We start from the raw sequence: 14,178 nt of genomic DNA on the forward strand, positions 1-14,178 counted from the left end.
GAAGACAAAAATTAACGTTATCAAAAGAATTTTCAAACTGTTAAGTAGAAACAAAATGACAATGGCATGGTAAACAAAACGATTAATGACAAACAACAGTAGACAAAAAAAAAAACAAAACAAAAAAAAAAACAGAGAAAAAATTAAGATTGAGCAACACCATCCAAAAAAGGTGGATATCTAAGACGCTCCGGGAGAGGTAAGTAGATCTTGCTACATCCATAGGTTCACATTTTATATTGCAAGACAATTAAATGAAGTTTGGTTCCCTAACAAGTTGGGAATGTATATCACTTGAGTAGAATTGTGCGTATGAGCAGACACAGATAGAACTTCCTCCGATAACGTATTATTTTTTAAATTTGCAGTCGGGTTAGAGCGATGACATGACGGATATCTTTCCATACCACTGGGAAATCTAGAAACAAAATATTTCCTCCCTGTAAACACTGAAAAATAGATCTTTTCAATGTGTGTCTCGTTTTAGCAGGACACTCTCAATTTTAAATTCACAGTAAATGCTCTGGTTTTATACCAAGCTAAACCTCTCACTTGTATGACAGTCGCATACAATTCCATTATATTGACAACCATGTGTGAACAAAACAAATATACACAATAGGTACAAATGTCAAATATAGGGGTACAGCAGTCATCATTGTGTTATAATCTTAATCATTATAAAAACAAACAAATATGTCAACAAAGAAACACAAAAAGGTATATAGACAAAGCAGATTAACAAAAATGAAAGACAAGAATACAAAAATTTACCATTGCACAATAACACAATGACGGGATGTATAAGTACCGAGCCACGTCAAATGGATATTACCAAAAATAAACTAAATAGTAAAAGTAATATTTAGACAAATAAAAGAATACTATAACACGTTATTAAGATGATAAACAACGTCAGTACCTAGAATCGTGTATTATTTGTGAAGTTGATACGGAATATTTATCAACAAGGTCTTGGTATAATCCGATGAACTTTTTTTTTTACGAAAAAGGACGAGACGTTCTTCGACATACCCCTGGTCTATCAACTTTCTGCTCAGACACTGGTGACGTTTTACAAAGTCTGAGTAGCAGCTGCAAGATCTTGAATACCGAATGAGTTGTGAAACGTATATCCCATATGCAGGTGAAGTTGGTATATTGCTACTGAGGTGGGGGAAATGATAATTTCAAAATTAAACTCGTCTCGATTGTAATAGATTCTGGTACTGAGATGACCGCGTTTGTCAAATTCGAGGTATAAGACTAAAAATGAGGATGAGGAAGCTGTGTCTGTTGTTTCTTTAATTTCTAGTTTTTGAGGATATATTAATGGAACCCAATCAGAAAAGTTTGGATTGCTAATGGAAAGAACATCGTCAATATATCTGAATGTGAAATTAAATGATCTGGCTTCTTTGATCTTCTTGTTTTTGACAATTGTCTGAAGGAACTCCGACTCATATGAAAATAAGAAGAGGTCGGCAAGGAGAGGCGCACAGTTCGTTCCCCATAGGAATACCGACAATTTGTTTGAATAATCTACATCAAAATTCAACAAATATGTTGCTCATAAGAAACTCCAGCATACTGATCATTTGTTCCTCTGTGTAGCACTTAGCAAACGACCAGTACAGCAGGCTAAAGGAAACTTGATGTAAAATTGGTTTAAATGTTGCTATGCAAATAAATTCCTGGAGTACTAACTTCAATTTCTTTTCTGCTGGCTGTACTCTATTCTCGAACATGCTAATTATTTGTATATATATGCAGCTAGATCATAGAAATTCAGGGAATCAATTCAATGGAATCGATAGTATGCAGCAAAGATTGGCACTTTTGCAATTAAATTACTAAGCAAATTAAATCTGACCTTATGCCGATGTAAACATTGAATGTGAATAGATCCAGAAGACTGCAAATACATATATTAAAATCAATTTATTCACGACAATACAATACAAGAATAAGGCCATTTAAAAAATGGAACTTTTTTCATTCATAAGTGGACAAAATGCGGCAGCTACTGATGCACATAAGCCGTGTATATCTGGCAACGTTGAGTAACAAGATAAAACGTGTTTGAACAAAATCGCTAAGAGACGAAAAACGGAAGCCATTTGAATGTTAACGTGAGCAGACCGCTGTACTCGAAAACGTAGATGTGAAAAACTGTTATATTTTGGAAACTGTAACATGCTAAGGACTTTGTGGAATACCCTGATGACTTTTTAGAATACACAAATGAATAGTCAGCAAAGATTAATATGCTTCAGATATTCGTTTCAGAAGCTTTTAAAGCAATGATATCGATATATAATGAACATAAAGCATAATGTATTTGCATGTATAGTTTTAATAAACTGATTTATCAAATCATTTCTTGTACAATTGGTGTTTGGAAACAACTTACAATCATTATCATCACAGGCATTGTATTGTTATTGATTTTCTCGACTTTTTCGAATAAGAGTGAGTTTTCTTTTGTCTTCGATCAATAGATTTTCCACTGATACAGTATTTAACAGTTAGACAATTGACAACGTTGAGTCAAACTCTCTTAACATTTTACAAATGAAATAAATATATTAAGCATATTAATAAGCAATATTTTAGCATGCATTCTATTACAGGAACAGTTTCGTGACGGTGTCCTGAAGCCATTTTTCCCCATGCTAACTTTTTTTTTGGGGGGGGGGGGGGGGGGGGGGGGGACTTGATCCAGATAACTTTTACACGCACGCAGTACTATTTTAGAAAACAACGCCGAAAACTTTGTATAACACGAAATCATGGTAACAATGATGAGTATAATTAAGGATTTCATCTCGGTGAACAATTACTAATCGAGTACTCGTTGGTATAATCGAGCGATACTCGAGTAGTCTCTCATGAATATATCTACAACACAGAAACACAAAAATACGTATTTTACATTCTGTGGTTTGTTGTTCAATGGACAAAAAACATCTACATAAGTATCTAGGACAAGGACACACCATATTTAATAGTTCATTACCTACAAGTACTAATTATGTAAAAAAAACAATAACCTTATCAATATAATCATGTTAATCTAAAACAATATCAAACAATGGTATCTGATGATGGTTAAGAGAACACATTTAATGTTTAAAAAGACGTAAGGCTTATAAGTTTAACTATTCACCGAGAGTCACCAGAGGATGTAACGATTTCTTTTTTGTTTTTTTTATTTGGAAATATATTCTTGTTAACTATTATTGGAGACATTTGGTTTGCAACTTTGTAACTAACAGTCTTGCAGACGAAAATATATGCTCGGACGGAACCGATTTGACGGAATGGCTGAGACATGTTTATTTAAAGTGGTATCCTAGGTATAGCCCACATATTTTCGGAGGCATTTTAAACAGAAATTTAGCACAAGTATTCGACACAAAATGTATTTTATCTGCTAGTATGATTAATCAGTGATGCCTATTTAATTTTTTGAAAGAGAATCTCAAGAAGACCAATTTTGTATTAAGAAGACAACTGTATTCTAACAGTAAATCGATTAGTCGAGTATCGTTTTAGTATTCGATACTTGGTACTACCGAGCGATAATCGGATACTCGATACATCCAATATTGAATAATAACTCACCTAAAGTCATAACAGAAGTGATAAAGGTCTTGCTTTCACCTATAGTACTTTTGCACAACAGCCGAACAAAATAACTAGTTTTTGGACTCTTGTTGTACAGGGTATACGACATTCTAGCCTGCTTGTAATCAGTAATAGGCCCAGACCGTCTCCATATTTCATCGGTTTCTTGGCGATATTCTATGAAAAACGCCTGAGGTTCTCCTCCGTTATATCCAGGGCTCCATGATACTACTAGATGTCTTTCATACGGAGTTACTGACACATTTGAAGGAGGTTCTGGGCGATCGGCTGTGGATGAAAATAACATACTTAAGAATTGTAGCTAAACACTTGATTGTACTATTCAGTGTAAAGACCAATAAGTATTTTTGTTCATTTGTTTTATAATTTGTTGTAAAGACTAAATGGGAAACTAAATAAGATTTTGGTTATTGCATTTGTTATTCATAATAAAGATTATTCCATAATGTGACAAATGCCACTGTGATATCACTAATTTATGTATTCGACCACGTGACCAGGCCTTCATTATCTTATCTACGTAATTCTAATCACAACAATTCGGTTTCATACCGAGTGATATGCAGCAAAGATTGGCACTTTTGCAATTAAGTTACTAAGCAAATTAAATCTGACCTTATGCCGATGTAAACATTGAATGTGAATAGATCCAGAAGACTGCAAATACATGTATTAAAATCAATTTATTCACGAAATACAATACAAGAATAACGCTATCTGTGTCATTCAAAAAATAGAACTTTTTCCATTTATAAGTGGACAAAAGGCGGCAGATACTGATGCACATAAGCCGTGTATATCTGGCAGAGTGGCGTAACAAGATAAAACGTGTTTGAACAAAATCGCTAAGAGACGAAAAACGGAAGCCATTTCAATGTTAACGTGAACAGACCGCTGTACTCGAAAACGTAGATGTAAAAAACTGTTATATTTTGGAAACTGTAACATGCTAAGGACTTTGTGGAATACCCTGATGACTCTTTGGAATACACAAATGATCTTTAAATTCTATATGTACATGATTTCGTCCAACATTTCTATGAATATTCAGCAAAATTAATATGCTTGAGATTTTAGTTTCAGAAGCTTTTAAAGCAATGATATCGATAGATAATGAACATAAAGCATAATGTATTTGCATGTGTAGTTTTAATAAACTGATTTATCAAATCATTTCTTGTACAATTGGTGTTTGGAAACAACTTTCAATCATTATCATCACAGGCATTGTATTGTTATTGATTTCTCGACTAAGAGTGAATTTTGTTTTGTCTTCGAACAATAGATTTTCCACTGATGCAGTATTTAACAGTTAGACAATTGACAATGTTGAGTCAAACTCTCTTCACATTTAACAAATGAAATAAATATAATTATATTATGTATTTTAATAAGCAATATTTTAGCATGCATTCTATTACAGGAACAGTTTCGTGACGGTGTCCTGAAGCCATTTTTTCCCATGCCAATTTTTTTTTTTTTTGGGGGGGGGGGGGGGGGGGGCTGGATCCAGATAACCTATACATACACGCAATACTATTTTGGAAAACAACGCCGAAAACGAGTATATTAGTATTATCGATATACGCGAAATTTTACAGCTCCAGATCCGCATTTCGACAATAACTGTATGCTCCAGGCCAACGTATTTGAAAGTAAAAAAACTATAAATCTTTTAAGCGCAAAAATTTAGAGCTCTGCATGTGAGAGAAACAATCCTGAAATAAAAATTATTTAAAATTTTTTAACACTATATTTTTATTAAAAGATATCAGCATTTGTATGCATTCAAGTACCGAATTAATGACTACTGGTTTGTTGATACTCTGGGGACTAACCGTCCACCAACAGAGGTATGAACCCAGTTGCAGTAATAAAATTAACAAAACCAATAATACAGCATCAGAAACGCATTTCGGCAATTGGTCTCTTCAGTGATGTTGAAAGTAAAAATATTTGAAAGGACATAATTGGGAAATTGGGAAAGTGCTGATAACAACAAACAGGACAACAAGTAAATTCGAACCCGTTTTTATAAACAATCGTTGACAAAACATTTTTAGCTTTGTACAATAACTTAAAGTTTTCTTAATGTGAGGACGGTTTACAGCGATGACATCACTCATATCTTTTCAAACCGTATTTGAAATAAAGAAAATTCGACTTTAAACTGTAAATCAAACACAAATGACAGAACGTAAAAAGACTCAAGTAACCTTCACATACACAAATCACCATTTATAAAATCTACTCAGAAACAGTGTATTACACTGAAACATGGGATCAATGATGATTAGTATTATTTTGCTACTCAATATTTCATGATTACTCACCTAAAGTCATCACAGAAGTCACAGCCGTCTGATTGCTATCTCCAATCTCATTTTTGGACAATACCCGAATATGATATCGAGTTTTTGGATTCAATTCATTTATGAATGTTAACATCTTAACCTGTCTGTTATCAACAACTGGTCCAGATCGTTGCCATATATTTTCGGATTCTTGTTGATATTCTACGAAAAATGTCTGCAGATAACCCCCGTCAAATCCAGGATCCCACACTACTTCCAGATATCTAGCATATGGAATTACTGACACATATGGTGGAGGCTCGGGACGACCTAATTGAAGAAAAATTAACTTAAGTTACTAAGGAATTTTGAGGAAAAAAACCCAACTATTTTAAAGTATCAGTTTGAGACGTTACCAGTTTAGTCCAATTAATATCGCTACCAAGCTGTCAATCATAGTTTCATTATATAAAAACAAAAACAAAAACCCAAAGACAAATACAGAAAACAAACACGTAATAGAAAACTTAAGACCGAATATAACAATGAAACCAAAAACCAGAAGGACAATCAGAATGTTTACATCTGAAACCCTTGAATATATAATTTGACAAGTGTTGTTTGATTTTTACTAATGGAAATGTTTGATAACGTAACGATGTCGTCTGATGAAAACAGATGAAAATTCTTACAGGGATTCGTGTTGCTTAGTCATTAGTTTTCTATGTTGTGTTTTGTCTTCTATTGTTTGTCTGTTTGTCTTTTCTTTTTTTGCCATGGCGTTGTCAGTTTATTTTCGATTTATGAGTGTGAATGTCTCTCTGGTATCTTTCGCGCCTCTTTCATAAGACTACTTTGTAGATAAGGTATTCGTGCCATTTAAACAAACTGTATCTTGAAGGTAAAATGTTATCGCTTGATTTGTTTAATATCGATATGATATAATACCAGCAGTTGGAAAATGTATTGTAACTACTGTTATTATTATCAATATTAATAAAGTAAAGAACTTTGCCGTAAGTCAAAATGGATGGAAATGTCTGTAGGATGCCGAAAAAGTCCATTGTTACCCAAAGACTTTATGTTGGTGCTGTCAGCGATCACATAATTATAAACAATTCTTAAAATTGATTAAGATTTTTATCGTAAATTTGATTGCCAACTTACAATTTGATGTTACCTTCACCGTAAAAACATTACACGTGATGTTGTTACAAGCCTTTATTGTATAATCTGTAAAATCTTCTATTTTAGCCAGTGTCAGTCGGAATGTTATCTTTATACCAGAAACTGTTACATCTACACCATGGAACATGTCGTGTGTTAGAATCCTCTCCTGTCTTCCATGTATATTCAAAGGCTCGTTTAGTTTTGATATAGTTGTTTGTATCGTGCCATACTTATTGTACAATTGCACCTTCAACTTAATCTTCTGACCGTATCGACCATATTGAATTGGTTTATTTGCATTCACAAATATCGGTGGAGCTTAAATGAAATATATATATAGAGTAATGACATTTTGGTTTTGATGCTGACTTTTACGAATGAAGTCGCAGATGAACAGAAACGCGTGACGTTGCCTCGCTGATACGTGACGTAATTGCCGAATGTTCCGACTTTCAGGTTCTGTTCATGATCTATTAACACAATATTAGGGATTAGGAACAAAACCAACTTGACAAATATGTCGATAATATCATTTACACAATATTCAAGTTAATATAGATTATTGATGATCATTTTTTTTTATATCTTTTTGGAATTATGAATTGTTACATTAAAGTAATAAATCACAGCTCCAACAGTATTCATATTTCAAATAAACATTTTATCTGGTTGAATTGATATATCCATTACAACGTTTTCTTGTCTTTTGGAACGCTTATCAATGAAAAAGTTTCGGCCAGAGACAATAAATACCTTTTAACTTAAGCTTTACGATTTAGCATTTAAGTTTTTCCTGTGATTGTAAGAATGGAGAACAGCACGAAAGAGTGTTTCCATGCAAAAGGGAAATTGATCAATTTTTTCATCATGTTAATTTAATGCAAAATATCGTGGTTCAGTTTTTTTTAATTGAATCATTTAAACAGATGCATGCTGATAGCTTATAAGATATAATTAGAAGGGCATTTCTAATCAACTTTCAAACATTAGAACATGCACTTTAATATGAATACAGTCCGTACATATAAAGACAAAATGTGAATGTATCACCTTTATTGGTTATGCGAACTGATCCTTTCTGGTATAATCTTCCGTTTGCACCATTGATACCGTTTGTTGTTTTGCATTTGTAAATGCCGTCATTTTCATGTAAGCTGTTGTTATTGTTGGATATCAGAAAGGTCAATTTACCGTCAGATGTCCCTTGAACATTTCGAATATGTTCATTGAATTCAGACCAGTGCTCCCAATCGGCGAAAGTATAATTGTCAGGATTTCCTCTAGGATTACATATTAGTTCTAATCCTTTCTTAGTTACTTTATTTCTTATTTTAACAACTGGGGCATCTGTAGAACAAAATACGAATCACTGTTTCAGATATTCATTAGGCAGAATTCATGTTTTATTTGGAGTTCTGTATTTTTTATACTTTATTTCGAATATGAATGATAATTGCTTACATCGAAATTTAATGGAGTCAGAAAACTTTTTATTTCTCTTTAGATTCCAAAGATTATATAGTTTTTTCATTAATCAATATAAATAAATAAGATCAAAGCCAATCAAAATTGTGTCCTTTATATATGAATAAGAGGCTACAGTGGTTTACCGTGATTCAAATCTTACATGTATGTATCCCTTTTGGAGATACAAATAAACATTGCGCCTGTCCCAAGTCAGGAGCCTCTAGCCTGTTAGTCTTGTATTATTTTTAATTTTAGTTTCTTGTGTACAATTTGGAGTTTAGTATGGCGTTCATTATCACTGAACTAGTATATATATTTGTTTAGGGGCCAGCTGAAGGACGCCTCCGGGTGCGGGAATTTCTCGCTGCATTGAAGACCTGTTGGTGACCTTCTGCTGTTGTCTGTTCTATGGTCGGGTTGTTGTCTCTTTGACACATTCCCCATTTCCATTCTCAATTTTATAAAAAATCCAAATTTGATGAATCGCTTGAACGGCTACGTCGAAAGTGTAAGCGTCTTCTGTTGTGCTTACATAATGTCCACACTCAGTTATAATATCAAAATATATTAAAAAGAGAACACAGTCAGCAAATATACATACAAGTAAATAAAAGGCAGGGCATTATTTTAATGTGGGTTAATTTTGAAAGTACTGATAATAAGCTGACTATTCGGTATGGGTTTTGCATATCGCTGAAGACCGGACGGTGACTCTGTATATTTGTTAATTTATATGACATTTTGGTCCCTTTTAAAAAGTTGTCACATTAACAATCCTACCACATCTTCTTATTTTCATATTCGTATGTTTTAACAGGTATATTTTCGTATTATAGGTGGTTGCTTTCAAGTCCTAAACAACAATATTCATTTTGCAAAGAATTTTGCTCATACCGGTGGTAGGGTCCGTTTTATACGTGCAGTGAGATGAAAGTTTTATTTGGTCCGTGATTATGACTTCGATGTGACTTTGAAATGAAGAACAGCATCTTTGTTTGTTATTGATTTTGCATGTACTGACTTTGTGTAATGGATCGATACTCAAAATCATTGGTTTTCCTGTGCTTTTTCCAGTCTTTAAGAATTTAAAATTATCGTACTTTCTATACAACAGCCAGACAAAAACCCTCTTATGGATGTTCTTTTTATACTTTTGACCTAGGCTTACCACCAATTGCAACATAAGACGTGTTTACGGATCAGCTAACTCGAAGGTTCTGATTATAATTTTTCGCATGTTTATAGCATGTATATACTGTGGCTTCATTTTTCTTATGGATATCAATGTTTGTGGTCTACCAATCACACGAAATCCACAACAAAATGAATAATAACAAATCCAAAGTTGCAGTAGATAAATGCACCATAGAAATTAGATTTAAAATTTTGCACACCAGATGCAGGTTAAGTCTGCATAAGACTCAGTGACCATCGAATTAAAAAAGACAGATGGGCAAAATAAAGTTTGAAGTTTAATAGCATTGAAAATCAAACATTGCTAAGGTTTTCTATTTCGGTGGTAGACAAACATTCGTATTTCGAAAAATAAAAGTTTTATTAACTGTTAATTTACAATTATAATGAATACATTAATGATAATTATTTTCAACACAAAAGTAATAACTATTGAGCTGGTGATACCATCGGGAAGAAAGATCGACCAGCAGTGGCATCGACCAAGTGGTTGTAAATAAACACATTATAGATAACAGTATGTGAAAGCTAGATACGGGTTTCGTATACAAAAAATGCATCAGTGACGCTCGATATGTTAGTTGGTTGTATTGAAGTTTTTAACATGTTTAATTAAAATAATTGGCATCTATTGTTTTTTTTTTTTTTTTTTTTTAACTTTTCTGTTCAAACTCTCATATTTGTCTATTTGACGTGTTTTTTTTTTGTTTTTTTTTTGTTTAGCATGCTTTTCGGTGCAAGCAAAGCCTCCATGTTGAAGGCCGTACTTTAACCTATATTGTTAACTTTTTACACATCGTGACTTGGATGGAGAGCTGTTTCATTAACACACATACCACATCTCCTTGTTTCTATATAAAGTATAGCCATCATTTTCTAATTTATAGAATAAACATTGTTGAGGATATTTACTAATGATCAAACGTTTTTGATTGATTGAACAAAATCGCTTTGTCATACAAGTGAGAGGTTAAGCTAGCAATAAAACCAGATTTAATCCACCATTTTCTACATACGAAAATGCCTGTACCAAGTAAGGAATATGCCAGTTGTTATTCATTCATTTGATGTTTTTGATCTTTTGTTTTTGCCATTTGATTAAGGACTTCGGTATTTTTGTGATTTTACTCTTTGAAATGAATCAGATAATTTGCGGTTAATAAAGGATTTACAAATATGTAAAATATAGTTAACGACATAAAATGTATTACAATGGACACATTTTGCATATTATGAAAACAAAAATGTCGATGTGTATGGGAAAAAATTCTTAAACCGTTTCAAATCTTTGATTGTTATCAACGTTAAAAAGTTAATCTCTATATGATGTACTTACACTGAATATCCAGCAATCCTTTCTGTCTGTTTTTTATGTCTGTTCCCCGTACTTTTATCTTTGAAGATGTTGAAGGCAAACCTAATTAATTAGAATCAGTTATATCTTTTGAAAACACAAACGATATGTAACGAATTACCAAATGCTTTATTAAAACCACAAAACCAGGTTCAATCCATCATTTTTTCTTAAAATGTCCTGTACCAAGTCAGGAAAATGGCTATTGTTATCTTATAGTTCGTTTCTGTGTGTGTTGCATTTTAGTGTTTCTGTTGTGTCTTAGTTCTCCTCTTATATTTGATGTGTTTCTCTCAGATTTAGTTTGTAACCCGGATTTGTTTTTTTCTCAATCGATTTATGAATTTCGAACAGCGGTATACTACTGTTGCCTTTATTTATTACTAGCAGGTAATGTTAAACCTATGTAGAACGTGAAAAGAAAGTAAGCAAGTGTACAAAGATTAAAAAGTACCGGAATTGATAGGTGATAACACATTTCCATACTAAATTCATGTTAGTCACTGCTTTAAAAAGGCCTGTTTGATTGAAGGTATAAAGCTTTACTTTTAGCTTTCTTTGCTATTTCATGATGGCGATTGTATTGATGGTGGAAGCTAGATTTGTGGTATATTCGTTAATATCAATATAAGAGTTTCTCAGTTTTGAATTCAGGAATTGTATATATATATATATATACTTATATTTTTGAAATTGACTTGAAATTATCTTTCTCTCTATACATTTTTATAAAGAAATAAACTATATTTATCTATCGCCACACTTATCATTGTTAAATGTTCGAATGAATAACAACTGTAATGTACTGATTCTAAAAACTGCTATAGTGTTGTGCCTGTATTAAATCAGATTTCGAGCAGTTGTTATCCATTCATTTAAAGTGTTTTTAGCTTCTAATTTTGCCATTTCATTATAGACTTTCTGTTGAATTTTCCTCGGAGTTCGGTATTTTTGCTATTTTTACTTTTTTCTTAACTATTTGTGAGATATTTATTTCCTTTAAAGAATACATTCCATTAATGATAATATGACCATATTTTATTTGCAACATTTGGGATTACATTTCTGAATAACTTTGATTTTCTAGGCAAATCTAAATCGTATAGTACAAAAACGAATTGTAGAGTATTTTTATATTTTCAACTGTTCATACATATTATTGTCACTGATATATGACCGACCGCAGATGTTAGTTGATAGTACGAATGTGTTACCTAGTTTAATTACAGTATTTTCACTCAGTAGAACTTACCTCTCAAAGGAAGTACACATATTACTAGCAACTTCAAAATACAGCTGATCAAATTCATTCCTGTAATGTAATGAAATTATATATTGAAGAGATAGGATATTGGTTTAGGGTGTTCGTGATGTTGGTGGATTAAGGTGTATAAAAGAGGGACAAAAGATACCAGAGGGACAGTCAAACTCATAGATCGAAAACAAACTGACAACGCCATGGCCAAAAATAAAAAGACAAACAGACAAATGATAGTACAGATGACACAACATAGAAAACTAAAGACTAAACAACACGAACCCCACCAAAAACTGGGGGTGATCTCAGGTGCTCCGGAAGAATAAGCAGATCCTGCTCCACATGTGGCACCCGTCGTGTTGCTTATGTTATTACAAATCCGGTAAATAGTCTAATTCGGTAAGTCACATTCGTGAAAAGGGAAGGGTATTGTAGTTACGACATAAGGAACATATCCGATATCATCTGTGAAACGGTTATTCCATAACGGTCAACCAACACGTGATGGCGTCCGTAAAATTTACGAAGGGATGATTTCAACTTCACCATTTGGAACTCTTGGTTTTATAGCTTCCTTGTGAGCAGCAATCCTCTATCAAGGAAATCATGATAGGAAACACAAGCCCGGGAATATCGTATCAATTGGGAGATATATACTCCGTATGCAGGCGCTTCTGGAATGTTGCTACATAGAAATGGAAAGTTCACAATTGGGAAGCTGAAATCATCTCTTTTGTCGTAAAGTTTTGTTTTCAACCGACCCTCATTGTCAATTTCTAGATGTATGATTCGGACGCATAAGGTTTCTATATTTTTGTTTTTTCGTGGATATACTTCTATTTATATTGTACTTGATTTGCGCTTTTTTTTTCGGGAAAGTGTGTATGTCATATTTGTTAAGGACTATCAACTTAACCTTCTTTTTTTTGTGTTGGTGCCATAGTCAGATTTGTTTTTATGTTGTTTGTCTCTGATGTATACTAACATAGTTTGGCGGCTGGAGTCTAATTGTTATGACACTAAGCAATTATTTCTAGTTTCAATAGAACCAACACATTTTCATACAAAAGGCAGGATTAGTTAACCCCAGAACTATGTTTAACCCATCAGTTGATTTGGGAAATACCAGTACCGAAGCAGGCATATAGCAGTTGTTTTCAATTCGGTCCACTGGTTGATATTGTCAAGCGCTTGATTGTGTCGAGCTTTATGGACTTTCCTCTTAGAATTAAACTATCATCACGGTATTGGAGCCAATACGTTTTTCGTATATGTTATTCATTTTATCTACCAAAACTGATAGTTTCTTCTTGAAACATTGTTTCATACAAACTCAATTCCAACAGTTTACTTTTATAATCACTTACCCGATTTGAATGCTGTTTGTTTTCAGACTACAGTACTTAAATAATTACATACAACAATAGATAACATAATATTGGATATCCATATAATGCTTATGACAACGAAATAAACAATAAAGAAATGCTTGATGCTATGTTGTGTACTTTATCTTCCTGATTTGTTATTCAAGGATGTACAAATAAAATTCATAAAACAATTTTCAACCTATCCAATAGAATATTATTTCCGTTATTAAATTATCAAAAAACCCAATTTATATCGGAAATTATTAATCCATGTTTAAATGATTCGTGCTGGAACAAAATAGAAAATGAGGATGAAGTATTTATTGTTAAATACATCATTTCCTAAACACTAAATACATAATTTGAAATATGTCTCTACATGGCAGAATTACAACTAAGGATTGTTTAGTTTGTGTAATT

General features: G+C 32.8%; 1 protein-coding gene across 1 annotated transcript in view; it reads right to left on the reverse strand.

Annotated features, from left to right (window-relative positions):
* LOC127717469 (uncharacterized) overlaps positions 1-13,907 on the reverse strand; it is an 84,314-nt gene extending 70,407 nt beyond the window's left edge. Inside the window, exons 1-6 of the mRNA XM_052223109.1 lie at positions 13,756-13,907; positions 12,383-12,442; positions 11,113-11,193; positions 8,166-8,462; positions 7,113-7,433; positions 5,985-6,275 (exon numbers count right to left, since the gene is read on the reverse strand). Of these exons, the coding sequence (XP_052079069.1) occupies positions 5,985-6,275; positions 7,113-7,433; positions 8,166-8,462; positions 11,113-11,193; positions 12,383-12,440 (1,048 nt within the window). The 5' untranslated portion in view covers positions 12,441-12,442; positions 13,756-13,907. The remainder of the gene's footprint in view (positions 1-5,984; positions 6,276-7,112; positions 7,434-8,165; positions 8,463-11,112; positions 11,194-12,382; positions 12,443-13,755) is intronic.
* Between the last annotated feature and the right edge of the window lie 271 nt (positions 13,908-14,178).

Source organism: Mytilus californianus, unplaced genomic scaffold (genome assembly GCF_021869535.1).
Source record: "Mytilus californianus isolate M0D057914Y unplaced genomic scaffold, xbMytCali1.0.p SCAF_10, whole genome shotgun sequence".
Taxonomy (NCBI): domain Eukaryota; kingdom Metazoa; phylum Mollusca; class Bivalvia; order Mytilida; family Mytilidae; genus Mytilus; species Mytilus californianus.